General features: G+C 37.8%; 1 protein-coding gene across 4 annotated transcripts in view; it reads left to right on the plus strand.

Moving 5' to 3' along the window:
- gpat2 (glycerol-3-phosphate acyltransferase 2, mitochondrial) overlaps nucleotides 1-13,196 on the plus strand; it is an 81,994-nt gene that overhangs the window by 38,728 nt on the left and 30,070 nt on the right. The window contains exon 1 of one of the 4 annotated variants that reach the window (XM_088305338.1): nucleotides 10,097-10,212. The exons of the other annotated variants lie outside the window; for them this stretch is intronic. Within the exon in view, the coding sequence (XP_088161464.1) occupies nucleotides 10,202-10,212 (11 nt within the window). The 5' untranslated portion in view covers nucleotides 10,097-10,201. Of the gene's footprint in view, nucleotides 1-10,096; nucleotides 10,213-13,196 lie in introns of those variants that run through there. 4 annotated transcript variants of the gene reach the window in all.

The raw sequence follows: 13,196 nt of genomic DNA on the forward strand, positions 1-13,196 counted from the left end.
TAATATCAAAGCCAAGGTGCTTCTGTCAAGCTAACTGACTGGATGCCCAATAACACGATAATCACTGTTAGGGCACTAGGAAAATGAGGATTTTATTAGTGTTAGAAGTATTTTCAAAAGTCCATTTCTGTTAGTGTGTTTTCAATGTTGCACATTACATATCATATAAAACTCCCAGGTCCATTTTTGGTATGTTCAGTACTTACCCTTACTCCCCCCCACCCCACAACAACAACAACAAAAAAACAAACAGTTAATTTGCATGCAGAGGTTCTGTTGTAATAAAATGAGTTGTCTGACGGAAATAATTTTGTATCCTTTTGTATACAGAAAACTAGTCAAGAGATTATTATTCACGGTGCCTCTACTCCGTCACAGTTGAGCAACTGCTTAACGATCAAGGATCTCCTCCCCAGGGATATCCTATAAATGTTACTTTCCTAGGTGGGGCTTTGGGGTTAATTTCTGTACGATGCACGCCCGCTATTCATGGTTGATGTGTTTGATGTTTGATCTACCAGCAGTCGATGGGATATGATGTGATCCCCTTTGACTTTTAGGAAAAAGTCTGCTTTGTTTTGCTGATTTGTGATCATGCAGAGAAAAGTAACTTTTAGCTGGTGACCTATATTTTTAAATACACCATTACAGAATACAACATAGTGCAGCACAAGATTCAGTTAAGCGTGTTAGCTCGAAGTTCATAAATAGCAAGTGGGGCACTTTGGATTGAAAATAGTAAATGAAAGAGTCACTCAAAAGCGGATTAGAACACCCCTATTGAGAAAAATGCTTGTCACAGGTTTGACAAGCTTTTTTTCTGTCATGTTTTTTTTTTTTTTGCCTGCTGGTGACATAAATTTCCACATTATCAGTCTCGCCTTGTTAATCAGTAGGTGCAGTCTATGTGCTGCACCAGCATTGCTTTGCTATCATCATAGTTCTTGTTTGACCTCACTTCTTAACCTGTTGGAATGGATTGCAAAGAAGTACATTTTTTTGTCACATTTGTGGTTGTTCTAAAAACACATGTATTTCTTTTTGTTTTAAGCTTTTTTTAAATTATTTTTGAGGAATTTCTCAAAAATTCTGTCAAATTGCTGCTTATTACCACCATACGGCGCTCTTGAACGGGAGAGAAATGGCGTGTGTCCCGAAAAACTCCTAAATTGAGTCATTCGTATCATCGGGCGCCACTGTAATACGTACTGTAATTTACGCTCAGATGATGTTGTACCACTGTTACCGTTCCTTTTTTGATACCTCAGAATGCAGAAACATTTAGGGTCAATTTAAGCCCCAAGATTCGATATCAGTGCTGATCATATAGAACACGCAACACAAAAAGGGTGAGAAAAAAAATGAAGATTTTTTTACAAGACTTCATAAGAGGGGCTATTGTCTCCTTGAAATGAAAGTGGAGATGATGAAAGCAAGGACGGGAAAACACTGGCAGTAGGAAATATGGCAAGATTGGCAACAGAAAGATGCCAAACATTCTTAAACACTGATCTGAGAGGATGATAGCGTGACACTGGGAAAACAATGACAGAGGATTAACAAAAAGCAAAGACATTCAATGGTGGCTAAAGACTAAATGTTTGACATTGTGTTTACATTACAAAATGTAACCCAAGTATATTCAGCTGACATGGAAGAGAGTGACTTGATGGTCTTTGCTCCCAAATATGGTCAGAGTAGCTACATAATTGGAAATGGACGACTTAAATATTTCAACCAGGATGCTGTCATGCATTTACTAGTTGTTTGCATATTATATGGAAGGGGGGTGATGATTGCTCCGTTGCAGGTGCACTCAGAGACATTTTTGTCTTTGTGTGGGTCTGTTGCCTGTTATCTGAACGTTCCGTATATGAATGAGGTGACACGGGTAGTTTCAGTGTGCTTGTTCCGTCAACATCATCAAGTGTGTAAATAAAGATGATACTCGGCTCTTGTGTACTCACCAACACATTGAAGTGTGAGAACGCTTTAGCCAGAGTTAGACACTATTCCAGCCAGAGCAGCAACTTACAAATTCAATGTACCCACATTTTCAGTTAACACTCTTAATGAAGTTGAACATTTTTCAAAATGTAACCGCGTTGAATAAATTATTACAACATTGCAAGTAATCATTAAACAGACTTGAGTAACAGCTTCCCAAATCTGATGATTTTAATTATGTGAACTTCTTGACCTTTAATGAGACCTTCATAGATTCCAGTTAAACTTAGTGACAATTGTAAGGCTAATACATCCCCACCTAGAATTCTGGTATGATCCTAAGTGTGAGAACATCAGGCTGATGGAACCGCAAAATCTTTAACAAGGCTTGACGCAACTTTTTGAGGTATATATTTGCCACCAGTCTGGGTTCTCCAATAGTGCGTAGCCCCTCAACTGTGAGTCTTTCACTAACTTAGTTTATGTTTATGTTCAAATAGCCAGAGAAAGCAGAAAAAAAATCACATGTCATATTAGGTTGATTTTCTGATGTAATGTGCTGTAACTTGTTTAAAGGAATGTTGGACCATATTCTACTTGGATCAACAAAATTCTCAATTAATATTAATAAATCAAGTCCCTGGTACACTCTCTAGTGTAGAGATGGGCAATTAATTATTTGAAGGGTCTGTGTAATAAACTGGAAAGTTTATCAAGGGCCATGCCAAGCTAATAATTGTGTTCCTTATTAATATCAATTGTATTGCAGGAAATTGGAAATCCTCTGGTACATCCCGCATTTTGTGCATGTAGATTATATTATGCATCATACGGAAGCAAAACAAAACATTTTGTATTAATGATAAATAAAATCAAAATGAAAAACCAATTAGTGTTTATTTTACTGTTCTTTAGCACAGTACATTACCCTCAAAATCTTCACATGATTTCAGTCCCGTCTGAATTTTAAAAAATGCATTGGTGTCCAAGTAAAGTGAAATATGTATTTATTTTTGTATTTATAGGTAGTTTCACATAATTAGTGCAACTGAGCCAACTGTATAGTTTTTCGTTCCATTTAAAATGCACTCAACTTTTACGTCAATCTAAATTGCTTTTGTAAATATCGGCAGCACCACATGAGCACACCAAGACAAGCATGGCGCGATTAAAAAAAAAAAAGAAAAATCATCAATATCGGGCACTAAAAATCTAATAAAATCGGGCTTGGATGAATCGTTACATTCCTAAAAGTAACAGTCTTGTTGCTGTGGTGGCAACACTGTAGACAAAAATGTTGCTCTTGCTCGCTTAAAAGCACCACTTTCAAAATAAAAGCAGAACATATCATATTTCATTTTGACTTGTATAAGACTGCGTGGGCCGGTCAAAACCTGAATGGACCGGATGTGGGCCGAGGGCCGGGAGACAGAATTGAAGACATACGTCTTGTCACACTTAAATTGGCATACAAAAAGTATGAACACTCTTTAATGGTTACCGAATTTTCCCATGCCACATCAACATTATCCCTCGTGGATAAACCTTGAACGCAGACTAGTGTTGTTGTCGAGCCACAGTGACTGTGGTGCAATATAGGCAGGATTTGGGACTTTGATGACACACACAGGGATTTGGCAAACCAGAAGAAACTCAAGCTGTGTTTTGTTATTAGAGGCGCTCTTACCTGTTTATATTCTCTACTTGACCTCCATGTTTTTCTTCGCGGCTGCTTCAGAGGAACAAGGTTGTCGGAAGAAAATGAGAAGCAAATAAGTTTTCTCAATGTATTAACACTCCATCTGATATCTCTCTCTGCCTGGCATGGCGCTTTCTCAGCTCCATTTTTACGGGGTTAGAAAGAACTTAGCCAACACCTGAAATGCCCCACCGCCTCCAATAATATTTATTTTCATTTTGGTTTATTTGAAATCATTATTTTACGCATGAAATCACTTTCTTATTTTCTATGACAGTATAATACTTCCTAAACTCAGCAAAGTTTATCTTGAATGCAAAAAAAAAATAGAACTACACACCGTTCTATATGCTGTTTGTGCATATACACAAATGCTGAGTTGCACAGTGGTTTACTGACAGTTTCTTGTTTGTTTACTCAGGCGTTGAATTACTTGATGAGGCTATTCAAGTAATGGAGACCTCTTTCCTTTCAGAGCCACGTGCCGACTTTTGATGAAACTTGATTACATTTTGTAGAATTTTTTTTCACAGCGACAGCCGCGGCATACAGCAAGACACAAGTTAGAATGACCAACAATGCATGTCAAAGTTTACAACGTGGCGAGGAAGACAAAAAATATGTAATTTCCTCAATACATTAATCTATTGCCGGGTTTAGATTGAGTCGTTTTTGTCATTCCGACTTGAAGACGTGATCTATACTGAGCTGTCGGCTACATAATCAGAACAGCTGTTTTATGGTCATGTGACATGTGCTTATTGATGTAAACAACACATGATTTATTAAGATGTATAACTTGTTGCTTTAGTTTTTTTGCACTTTTATGAAAGCAACAGTTTGATTTAAAAACAAGTTACAAGTCGCGGACAATCTCTGGTAGGAAGCTGCTATTTTCAAGCGAGTACATGACAACCTCACTGCACTTTTACGTCAAGGCTTAGCTTGCACTGACCGGACACAGCCTGGCTATTCAGATTGAAATGTCAACAGAACATCTAGTAAAAGGAATACAGTACCCTCTGGCACATTTATTGCGAGTGAGGTGTTTATATGAAGCATTTTTATTCCGTTTGGTCAATCGATTTTATTCTAATCGGAAGACATGGCTCCATGTAAACCCGGCAACTGCTCTTTAAACATTCCGGTTGGGCTCCAGTATGTGTACCCTCACTTCATTATATACTGTATTGTGTTCATTTCCATTGTTAAAAAGTCGTGGCAGTTATCAGGAAGTACTGTCCACAAGCGTGATGGCATTAATCATGACACGCACTGTATATGGCGTGCGCATGTGCGTGACCATACGGGCCTTTTTTTTTTTTTTTAACTTTGTTACTTTGAAGAAACTTGAGTTGTTCTGTTTATTTCTATTCTGCATGGTGATGTTTACAATGTAAAACTGGATAGAGGAGCAATCTTAGGAATTACAAAACCGTCTGTCTGTGCTGTGTCGGTATTTGTAATCCTTGCATTAATTTACGCTATCAAAGCTTGTGGTTATAATTAATAACTTGCAAGAAACGGTCGCAAATGCATGAAGTGGAAGTGTACAGAAGTTGAACATCCATCTTTAGCTAATTTTAAGTTCATCGTTATACACAATAATGAACGGTAAGTGAATGAAACCGAATGAAACATCAAACTGCATTCCTACACCCAGGAGGGTGTTAACATACGTTAAGGTAATTGCACTATCCAATCACCCCCAAAAACGGAGGTCTTCGGAGGTTGAATGCCAATTGGTGAGATTTGTCCACAACCATGGTGTCGTTTTTAAAACAGTACTGTGATTACACATTTTTTTGTAGTTGATTGCTGACTTCCCCGCTAGTGCATTTATAAACAACTAACATAATCACAAAAAGGCATCGCTGAAGCGGTGTAAAGTCATGACAGTTATTGTGCAAGGGGGAAAATAGGACAAATGTTTTCCTCAGTTTTAACCTTGTGCAGAAACCAAGGACTGCAAAGTCAGTGATCATACCCATTTGGTTTGTTCATCAGGAATTCTCATCGTGCATCTATTGTTGCTACTGCTATTATGTGAATGTTTGTGCTCTCCTACCTAGTCTGATTATTGATTTTTTTTTTTTTTCCTGCAATTGAATTTGTATTTTGTACGCTCATTTTTTTTCTGGACTTGGATACATGCTTTATATTGTTGTAAGACCCAGGAAATGTCTCTCTCTCTCTCTCTCTTATGTGAGAAGGAATATAGCCTATAAAACAGTCACGCCCTTTGTTTCTTTAACCACTGGTCCTTTCAGTGAGAGCAGATGGGTGGGTGTTGTGTTGTGTTGGTCTTCATAGACTGTTCACCCTCGTCAAGCCACAGGCTCCTTAATGAGCTCACCTAATGACCTTCACTCTGAATCTGCCTCTCTCTAACACAAAGCCACTAGACCTCAGACTTCTTCGGTTTGATTCAACTACCGTTTACGTTGTGGTCACGGGACCCCAGTACTTTGGAATGGACATTTGACAATGGATATGTTGAAAGTGCATCAAACAGCAGCCCTGCTGGTTATAGCCAAGTGGTGCACTCTGTTTTGACTCCAAGACAGGATGCATCAACTTTTACCACATGATCGAAGATGTCTTAGTGATCTATTATTCTGCTTTTTTCAGAATTTCTTCTTTTCCCTTGACTTGTAAATCTGTACGTTTAGATTATATATTAACACATACGCTAAGGAAAATAATATTAAATAACACAACAGACATGCATTTGCTACAACAAAGAAGGTTTAGTCTTTTGCTGTGAAAATAACAATGCCTAAAACGGCGCCCAAATGTGTTTGCTATAATTGGTCCAGACCCATCAATGAGCATGTGGTGAGCAGTATTTATGACCTATTCTGCAAACCAGCCATCAGGGCGACAGAGAGCTTTCGATTTTACTCTCGGGGACATCTGCTGGCGCCAATCATTTTATTCATGTTACCATCTGAGATGAGGTTGTGTCCATGAAGACAGATTTTTTTTTCCCGGATATTAAAGGACGTCATGTTTTTCTCCTCATTAGTCACCACACAAGGCTGCAAGCACACAAACGTATTTTAACACAAGTCTATATAATTAACAACTGTGTAAGTGTCCTTAGGATTTTATTGTATCGTGTCATTACTCTTTCTTACATCATCCTTAGCCTGTCACCTCTTTACTAAATGTGTGTGTGTGCGCGCGTGCACACATTGTCGATTACTTGGAGAGAGTACAGAGGCCACAAGTTTTTTTTTTTCCGACTTGCAGACTATTGATTCAACTTTTATCACCGCAGTGAAGCATTTTATTAGCTGTTAAGTGTCTCTTCTTTAGTCATATCAGTTTGACTGTAAACAATTGATGTGAATTCAGTTGGTGTCGACTTGTCAAAGTGATTCTTGTTAGGACAACACACTTGTTATTTTCTCTCATCATGAAGTGGCACAGTGAAGGCCATTGTGAAGAGGACGCTCAACTGGTTTGTGGGTCAGAAAAGCCCTTGTTCTTTGCTTGAATGTTTTTTATCTTCCTCTCCTTTCATTATTTTAGTCTCACTCATCCACTTATATTTACTGGAGAGCCCACTAGAATACAAATGACAGTCAAACCAGTCACTGACTAATGTTTTGTGTGTTTGTAGTGTTATGCATGTCTAGGAGTGGTCCTTATTTCCTTGAAGTCCCAAGCGGCCACTGACACACTTAACTTTGCGCAACAAAATAATTTCTGAACAATAAATTGGTTTACCGTCAATCTATAATCTTGGCAAAAAACAAAAATGTCAGTAAACATGTTTGTAACGTTTTATAAACCCTGATAAAACCCAAAATTCATTAGGTGATCAAGGATCCGTGTCTCAGGAGATATGTAGCTTTTTAGAATGGATTTGTCTCAAAATGATTCACAATTATGATTGCGGTTTACACGTTTTTCTTTTCCTGTGTGTGCGTTTATCATGACTTATCATTTGTAATTATTAAATTCTGCTCGTGCATTGGTATGTCAGCTGATACGCATGTTTAGTTGTGATACAAACGTCACACAGTTTTCCAGATATTCCCACACATTTCAAACATTCAATGCCTCCATTGAACGGGAGCTAGTAAATTCCCGTTTGCGTTTAAAAATTGGAAATTCCAAAAACAACCTCTACCAGATCTTGTATTGTGTGTTCATTTTACAAAAGTCGAGGAAACAAAATATGACCGTCATTTGTTTCTTTCCAAGCTCGCTTTGGCCTGAAGCCAAAAAATCATCCAGTTTAAAGACAGACTCATTTTATCTTTTAACCAATGAGCAGCTTGAAGTGTCTCTATCTGTACTGCCGGACGCGGGATGCCCAGAGTGTGCTCTGGCACTCTTTTTTTTTTTTTTTATGTACTCTGTATAACCGAACAGCACTTTTGAAATACACAACAAACAATCAGAGTGGAGCAAAGCGCACTCAGATTGGATTTCCGAGAGCACACACTGACAAGTTGGCCTCATTTGCGAGCATATTGGTCGCTGTGTCCAGCCCTGATTGGAACAAGTTTGCTGGTAAAAGAAAAGCATTTTCTCTTTTGTGCTTATATTATCACAGAGCACAACATTCTGTGGATCTTGAAAGATGGGTTAAAATATTTGAAAATGGCTAGCAATATGGAAAACTTAATAAGTTGATTTCATACACAAGAGAAAACAAAAGAACCAAATCAAGGTGACTGTTCGCCCTCACATGATACTGCAACGAACGAACAACACATTTTCAAAGCATTGCATGACCGTTTGCAAGGCGTGGGAAATGGGGATTCCCTTTCACGCCGTCATCCCAAGCCTGCTCTTGAAGGGACGGTTGATGGATGGAACAATTAGGGGAGCCGATATCCGTAATCACCACAAATGAGAAACACACTTGCATGGACCTGACAGCAAACATTGACACAAAAAGAAGGCAACTCGTGACCTCGGGTGTTACACTAGCTTGATTGTACAAATGAGGCACAATTACTGCAAACTTTGCAGCTGAAGATAAACAGCTCTTGGCCATTATTAGTATTGAAGCTTTTTGAATTTTCCGAAAAGGTGGATTTAAAGGGCGATGTGTAACCTGAGGTTGTTTTTTGTCTTCCCGTAAAGCATGAAAGTCTTTGCTGCTATCTCAAAATGATTGATTTCTGACTTTTTCCCTGCTAATCAATTTGTTGCAAAGGTGCATTACTCTTGAAAGCACAAATATCAAATTGAAGCCCAGTGGCTAGATCGGGAATCACTTTGTTGCCCACGAAAGCAAATTAAATGTGACTATTGACTTCATGTGACGTGCTTTTTTTTTTGTTTTTGCAAAAAGCTGAACGGAATTGTAATTTTTGTCCTTCAATTTTAACAGAACATTTGAACCCTTAAACTCCTAACATTCATTTAAAAATAGTTGCAAACATTGGCATGCTCAATTTTCCCATGACTTCTGGTTTTAAATTCCATTTGTTGTTAACAGAATGGTGAGATTACACGCAATAGCAATAACCAAAGGGATGACTTGGAGTCACTTCAAATTTAGTGGCGACCCCACTTGACTTGCTTGATTTTTGTTTTCACAGTATCTTGAGACTTGCTTGAAACTAGGTTGAAGGTTGAAGGCCTCTGTGACTTGCTCCCACATCCGGAACAAACAATCGGCTTACTTAAGCAACATGTACTGGTTGTGTGCCTGCATGCCGGTTCATTCTTACATTAGAATGACCTCTACAGGCCTCTAGTTAGCCACCTGTGGAGAAACAGGTGCATCACGTTGTCTATTCCTTCTCTGTCCAAGAATCTGTTCTGACAGTAACAATATGTTTATTATGCAAATGTATGTTTGCGACCTGCTGGTTGGTTATGGGCTTTTACTTTGGAGCTTGGGTGAGGCATAACCCTTTGCCATGTATATTTCATTGCATCTTTTAGCATGGTGGGTGAAAACTTGCTAAAAAGTGTGTGTGGGGAAACTGCTTTCAGTTTTTGCCAATCCTTTATTAGATATATTAATGTCTGATAGAAACAAAAAGATGATCATCATAATTATTACATTCCTTCATTCTTATGCATACAGGTAATTGCTAATTAACTCGTTTCGCTGTTGATCTCACTATTTTTTCCAAAGTGCTGAAACATGTCATTTCTTCTGTATATTATGGTGCCTTGAGATACAAGTTGAATTAATTCCATGACCACGCTTGTAACTCAAAACACTTCTATACCAATGTTTGCCATTGAAATCAATGAAAATTAATTAATAGTAATTAATCTGTTCCCCCCCAAAAATAGTTTGTGTTTTATAATGAGAATGAATTGCATTTTCATCATCAATTAAAAACAATGTAAAGAATTAAACAAGTGATTGGACTGTGGAAGTGTTTTATCTCCCTGCCTCCTTATCTAACACACATTGGAATATCATTCGTCAGAGGCAGCGGGGTCTGGGGAGCCGATTTTTCAGGTTGGGCAATTTTAGTTTGAAGGTATCATGAACCGATTAGCTGTTTTTAAACACATCCCACCAGAAAGCGGAGACAAGCCTGGTGACGGCTGAAATTACATTTGAAAATGTTAGCTAGGTAAGACATTTTTTTTTTCTGTTTACCGGGAAGAAAAAAAAGATCAAAATAATTGTGAAACCCACACTTTTAACTTTGGCCGTTCCGACACTTAAAATACGTATAAATTCCAAATTGCTGGCTATTAAGATGAAAATACGACTTAATCTGCCTTGTTATTAATGCAGACCACCTATTTCTTTGAGACAATCAACCATTGGTAGTATGTTTTCGTTTCAAGTGTGCATTTTTTTTCTCCCCATTGATTTTCTTAAGTAGGTCACAATTGTACCCTACTATTTGAAATTCATCCCATGTCTGTGCCAAGTGAGATGGCAGCTCGTGCTGTGAAACTGGCTGCCGTTGACGGGGAGAACTAATAAAGGCTGCACTCAACCACACAGGTGTTAGCAGTTTGCTACTATCTGGATAATTGGAACTGATGTTGATGTTTGTCAGAGTGATAACGCGTCATGACATGAATGTCGAAATATTTTTTAAAAATACAATAGATAAATAAATTAAAAGGCCTTGTTAAATCAACAGCTCTTCACAGTGAGTAAACAGAAGAATCCCAACAATATCGCAATTATTTAGTAATTTATTTCAGGCCACTCGTGTGTCCTCAAATAGAATGCAAAGAAAATATTGTTCATATACATGTATTAGTTATATGTTTACATACAATACAATTGAATTTGTATATGATTTCATAATGGAAAAAGTGGACATCTTTTTACAATTCACAGTTAAATAACTAATTTCATTTTTGCTCTTAATATATCACGATTAATATAACATGATTGTGAAGGGATTGATTTAATACCTGGATACGAATCTTATGCTTTCTCGCCTACCCTTGCATGCAAGCAGGTGAGTTAGAACATACGCTCTTTAACTTGTACTACTGTCAAAATCGTCAAGTTACATTTTTGTATTGTGTGTGTGGGGAAGGGGACTCAAAACAGTGCTGTGACATCAGTGTCCGATTTATTATACTTTGGAACTCCATTTGTAGTGGGATCGCCTGAATTGTTTGGAAATGCAAAGACAAAAAAAACCAAACAAACCAAAGAATTAATGAACTTGCACGTCCAAATAATAAACATACTTTGGGATCATAGTACAGAACTGTTCTCAAAAAAGAAATCATTAATTTAACATGACCAACGGTCAACACTAAATATTGCCTTATGTAAGAATTTTCTCCCAACACTGAACCACGTGCGTTGAAGTGTACAGTAAGTACTGGGATCCTTAACGATGGAAACAAATAAAGAATTCCTTCAGCATAAAGAAGTCGATGCAGCTATGCTCCGTGATGCACAGCTACTTATCCCCTGATTGATTTTCTATATGTGATTGTAGCTGTGAGACTGACAGTTGACATATCTACTGCATAGTTGTGTGCGTAAACAGTATTACGATTCCAGGTTTGCAGAATCTAGATAAAAGTCCATCACGTTGATATCCCAGTGGTGTTATCTCCGTACTCAGCACAATCGTCAGTCCCCAGTTGTTTGATGAAGAAGCCCCTGGGCTGCTTTTAAATCATGCAGTGTCGCATATCACCCGATTTTTGTATCTCTGCATTGCTACAGTCCGAAGTCGTAACATCATTACATGGCTTGTTGTTATTTATTCTTGGCTCATATTTTAGAGTTATGTATAGTTTAAGTTTACCCCTACAATAGCGGGCAAAAGCATAGTCTTTATTTTAAGAATAATTGTGTGTTGTGGAGCATTATAATTGAGCACATTAAGTGGAGTACAGTCATTTGCGACATTGAGTTTTCAGCTGCAACATTTTTTTACTTAGTCTGATGGTTTAAGATGCATGTTCGTTGAAGGAAATTGCTTTTTGGCAGTTTTCCAAAGGTCTGGCATTGGAACAGTACACTCTTGCCACATTTCCACGTGGTTGTGTTTTTCCTCTGAAGTGGATTATATAACCCCATTAGAGCCTTTGCTTGTTCTCTGGCTGCGTAATTTGGAGTTTTATTCCCTTTACTTGCTGTTTTGCTGCCATATCCCTTCCATCAACCCCTGCACCTGCAAAGCATCACTGATTCCTGCAAACCTCTTATCGGGGACTTTTCTCCCAGTAGGGTTGATAATGAATGTGGGAACTTGAGCCAGGAGAAATGGAGCATCTCCCCATGGAAGGGAACGCTCGGGTTTCAATTAGCTAAGTAATGGGGTAGAGTGAGAACAGGCGAGTAAGATACAAAGACATAAAGTCTTCCTTTGAATCTTATATGAGTCCTCTAACTGATGGATGATTACCACCAAGAGGTTTATTAGGCGAGAACCCCGCTTGGAATTTGTCGAATAAATATCCGATGACACCCGGCTGCAGACCTTTTAAAAATTTACAACATATAATTGCATCCGATAAAAAAAAAATTTTAAAAAAATGTTTGCGTTCATGAACTGGGGAGCTTTGTGAATTTTCAGAGACTCAGGACATAGTTTTGGTTAAAATGAATGAATAAATTAATAAAGATGTTTTGCAGAATTTTAAGCGCCTTTGAACATAAAACATTGAACAACACTGAGCATTTCCTATATCACATTTCATATGCAGTATTTGTATGATTGTAGACGTAGCATTTGCATACTATTCCGTGTTATTATATATTACATTGGCACCCTTATTTTCAAGCAAAGGTCTTTATTGGCACAAATCAGTCAATGCAACTGCGTAGCTGTTTGCTCTACTCTGCTATGAACAGTATTTATTAATTTGCAATTTATTTGCAAGTATGACTGCCGTATTTACAATTGTCAAATTTGACCATACTTTATGAACTTTGAACTGTATTTAACTATGTCCATGCATGTGTGCGTGCATGTCCATGTGTTTGTGTATTACATATGTTTGTGTGAGCATGTGTGTTGTTCCCCACCAATTATAACTATTTACAGATTTTACATTAAAAAAAACAAAAAGGTCACTGAGTTTGAACTATATAAAAAGTGTGCGTGTGTGTGTGTATCACCCA

The sequence above is a fragment of the Idiotropiscis lumnitzeri genome, chromosome 1 (genome assembly GCF_059441095.1).
Source record: "Idiotropiscis lumnitzeri isolate Australia: NSW breed Sydney's pygmy pipehorse chromosome 1, RoL_Ilum_1.0, whole genome shotgun sequence".
NCBI lineage: Eukaryota > Metazoa > Chordata > Actinopteri > Syngnathiformes > Syngnathidae > Idiotropiscis > Idiotropiscis lumnitzeri.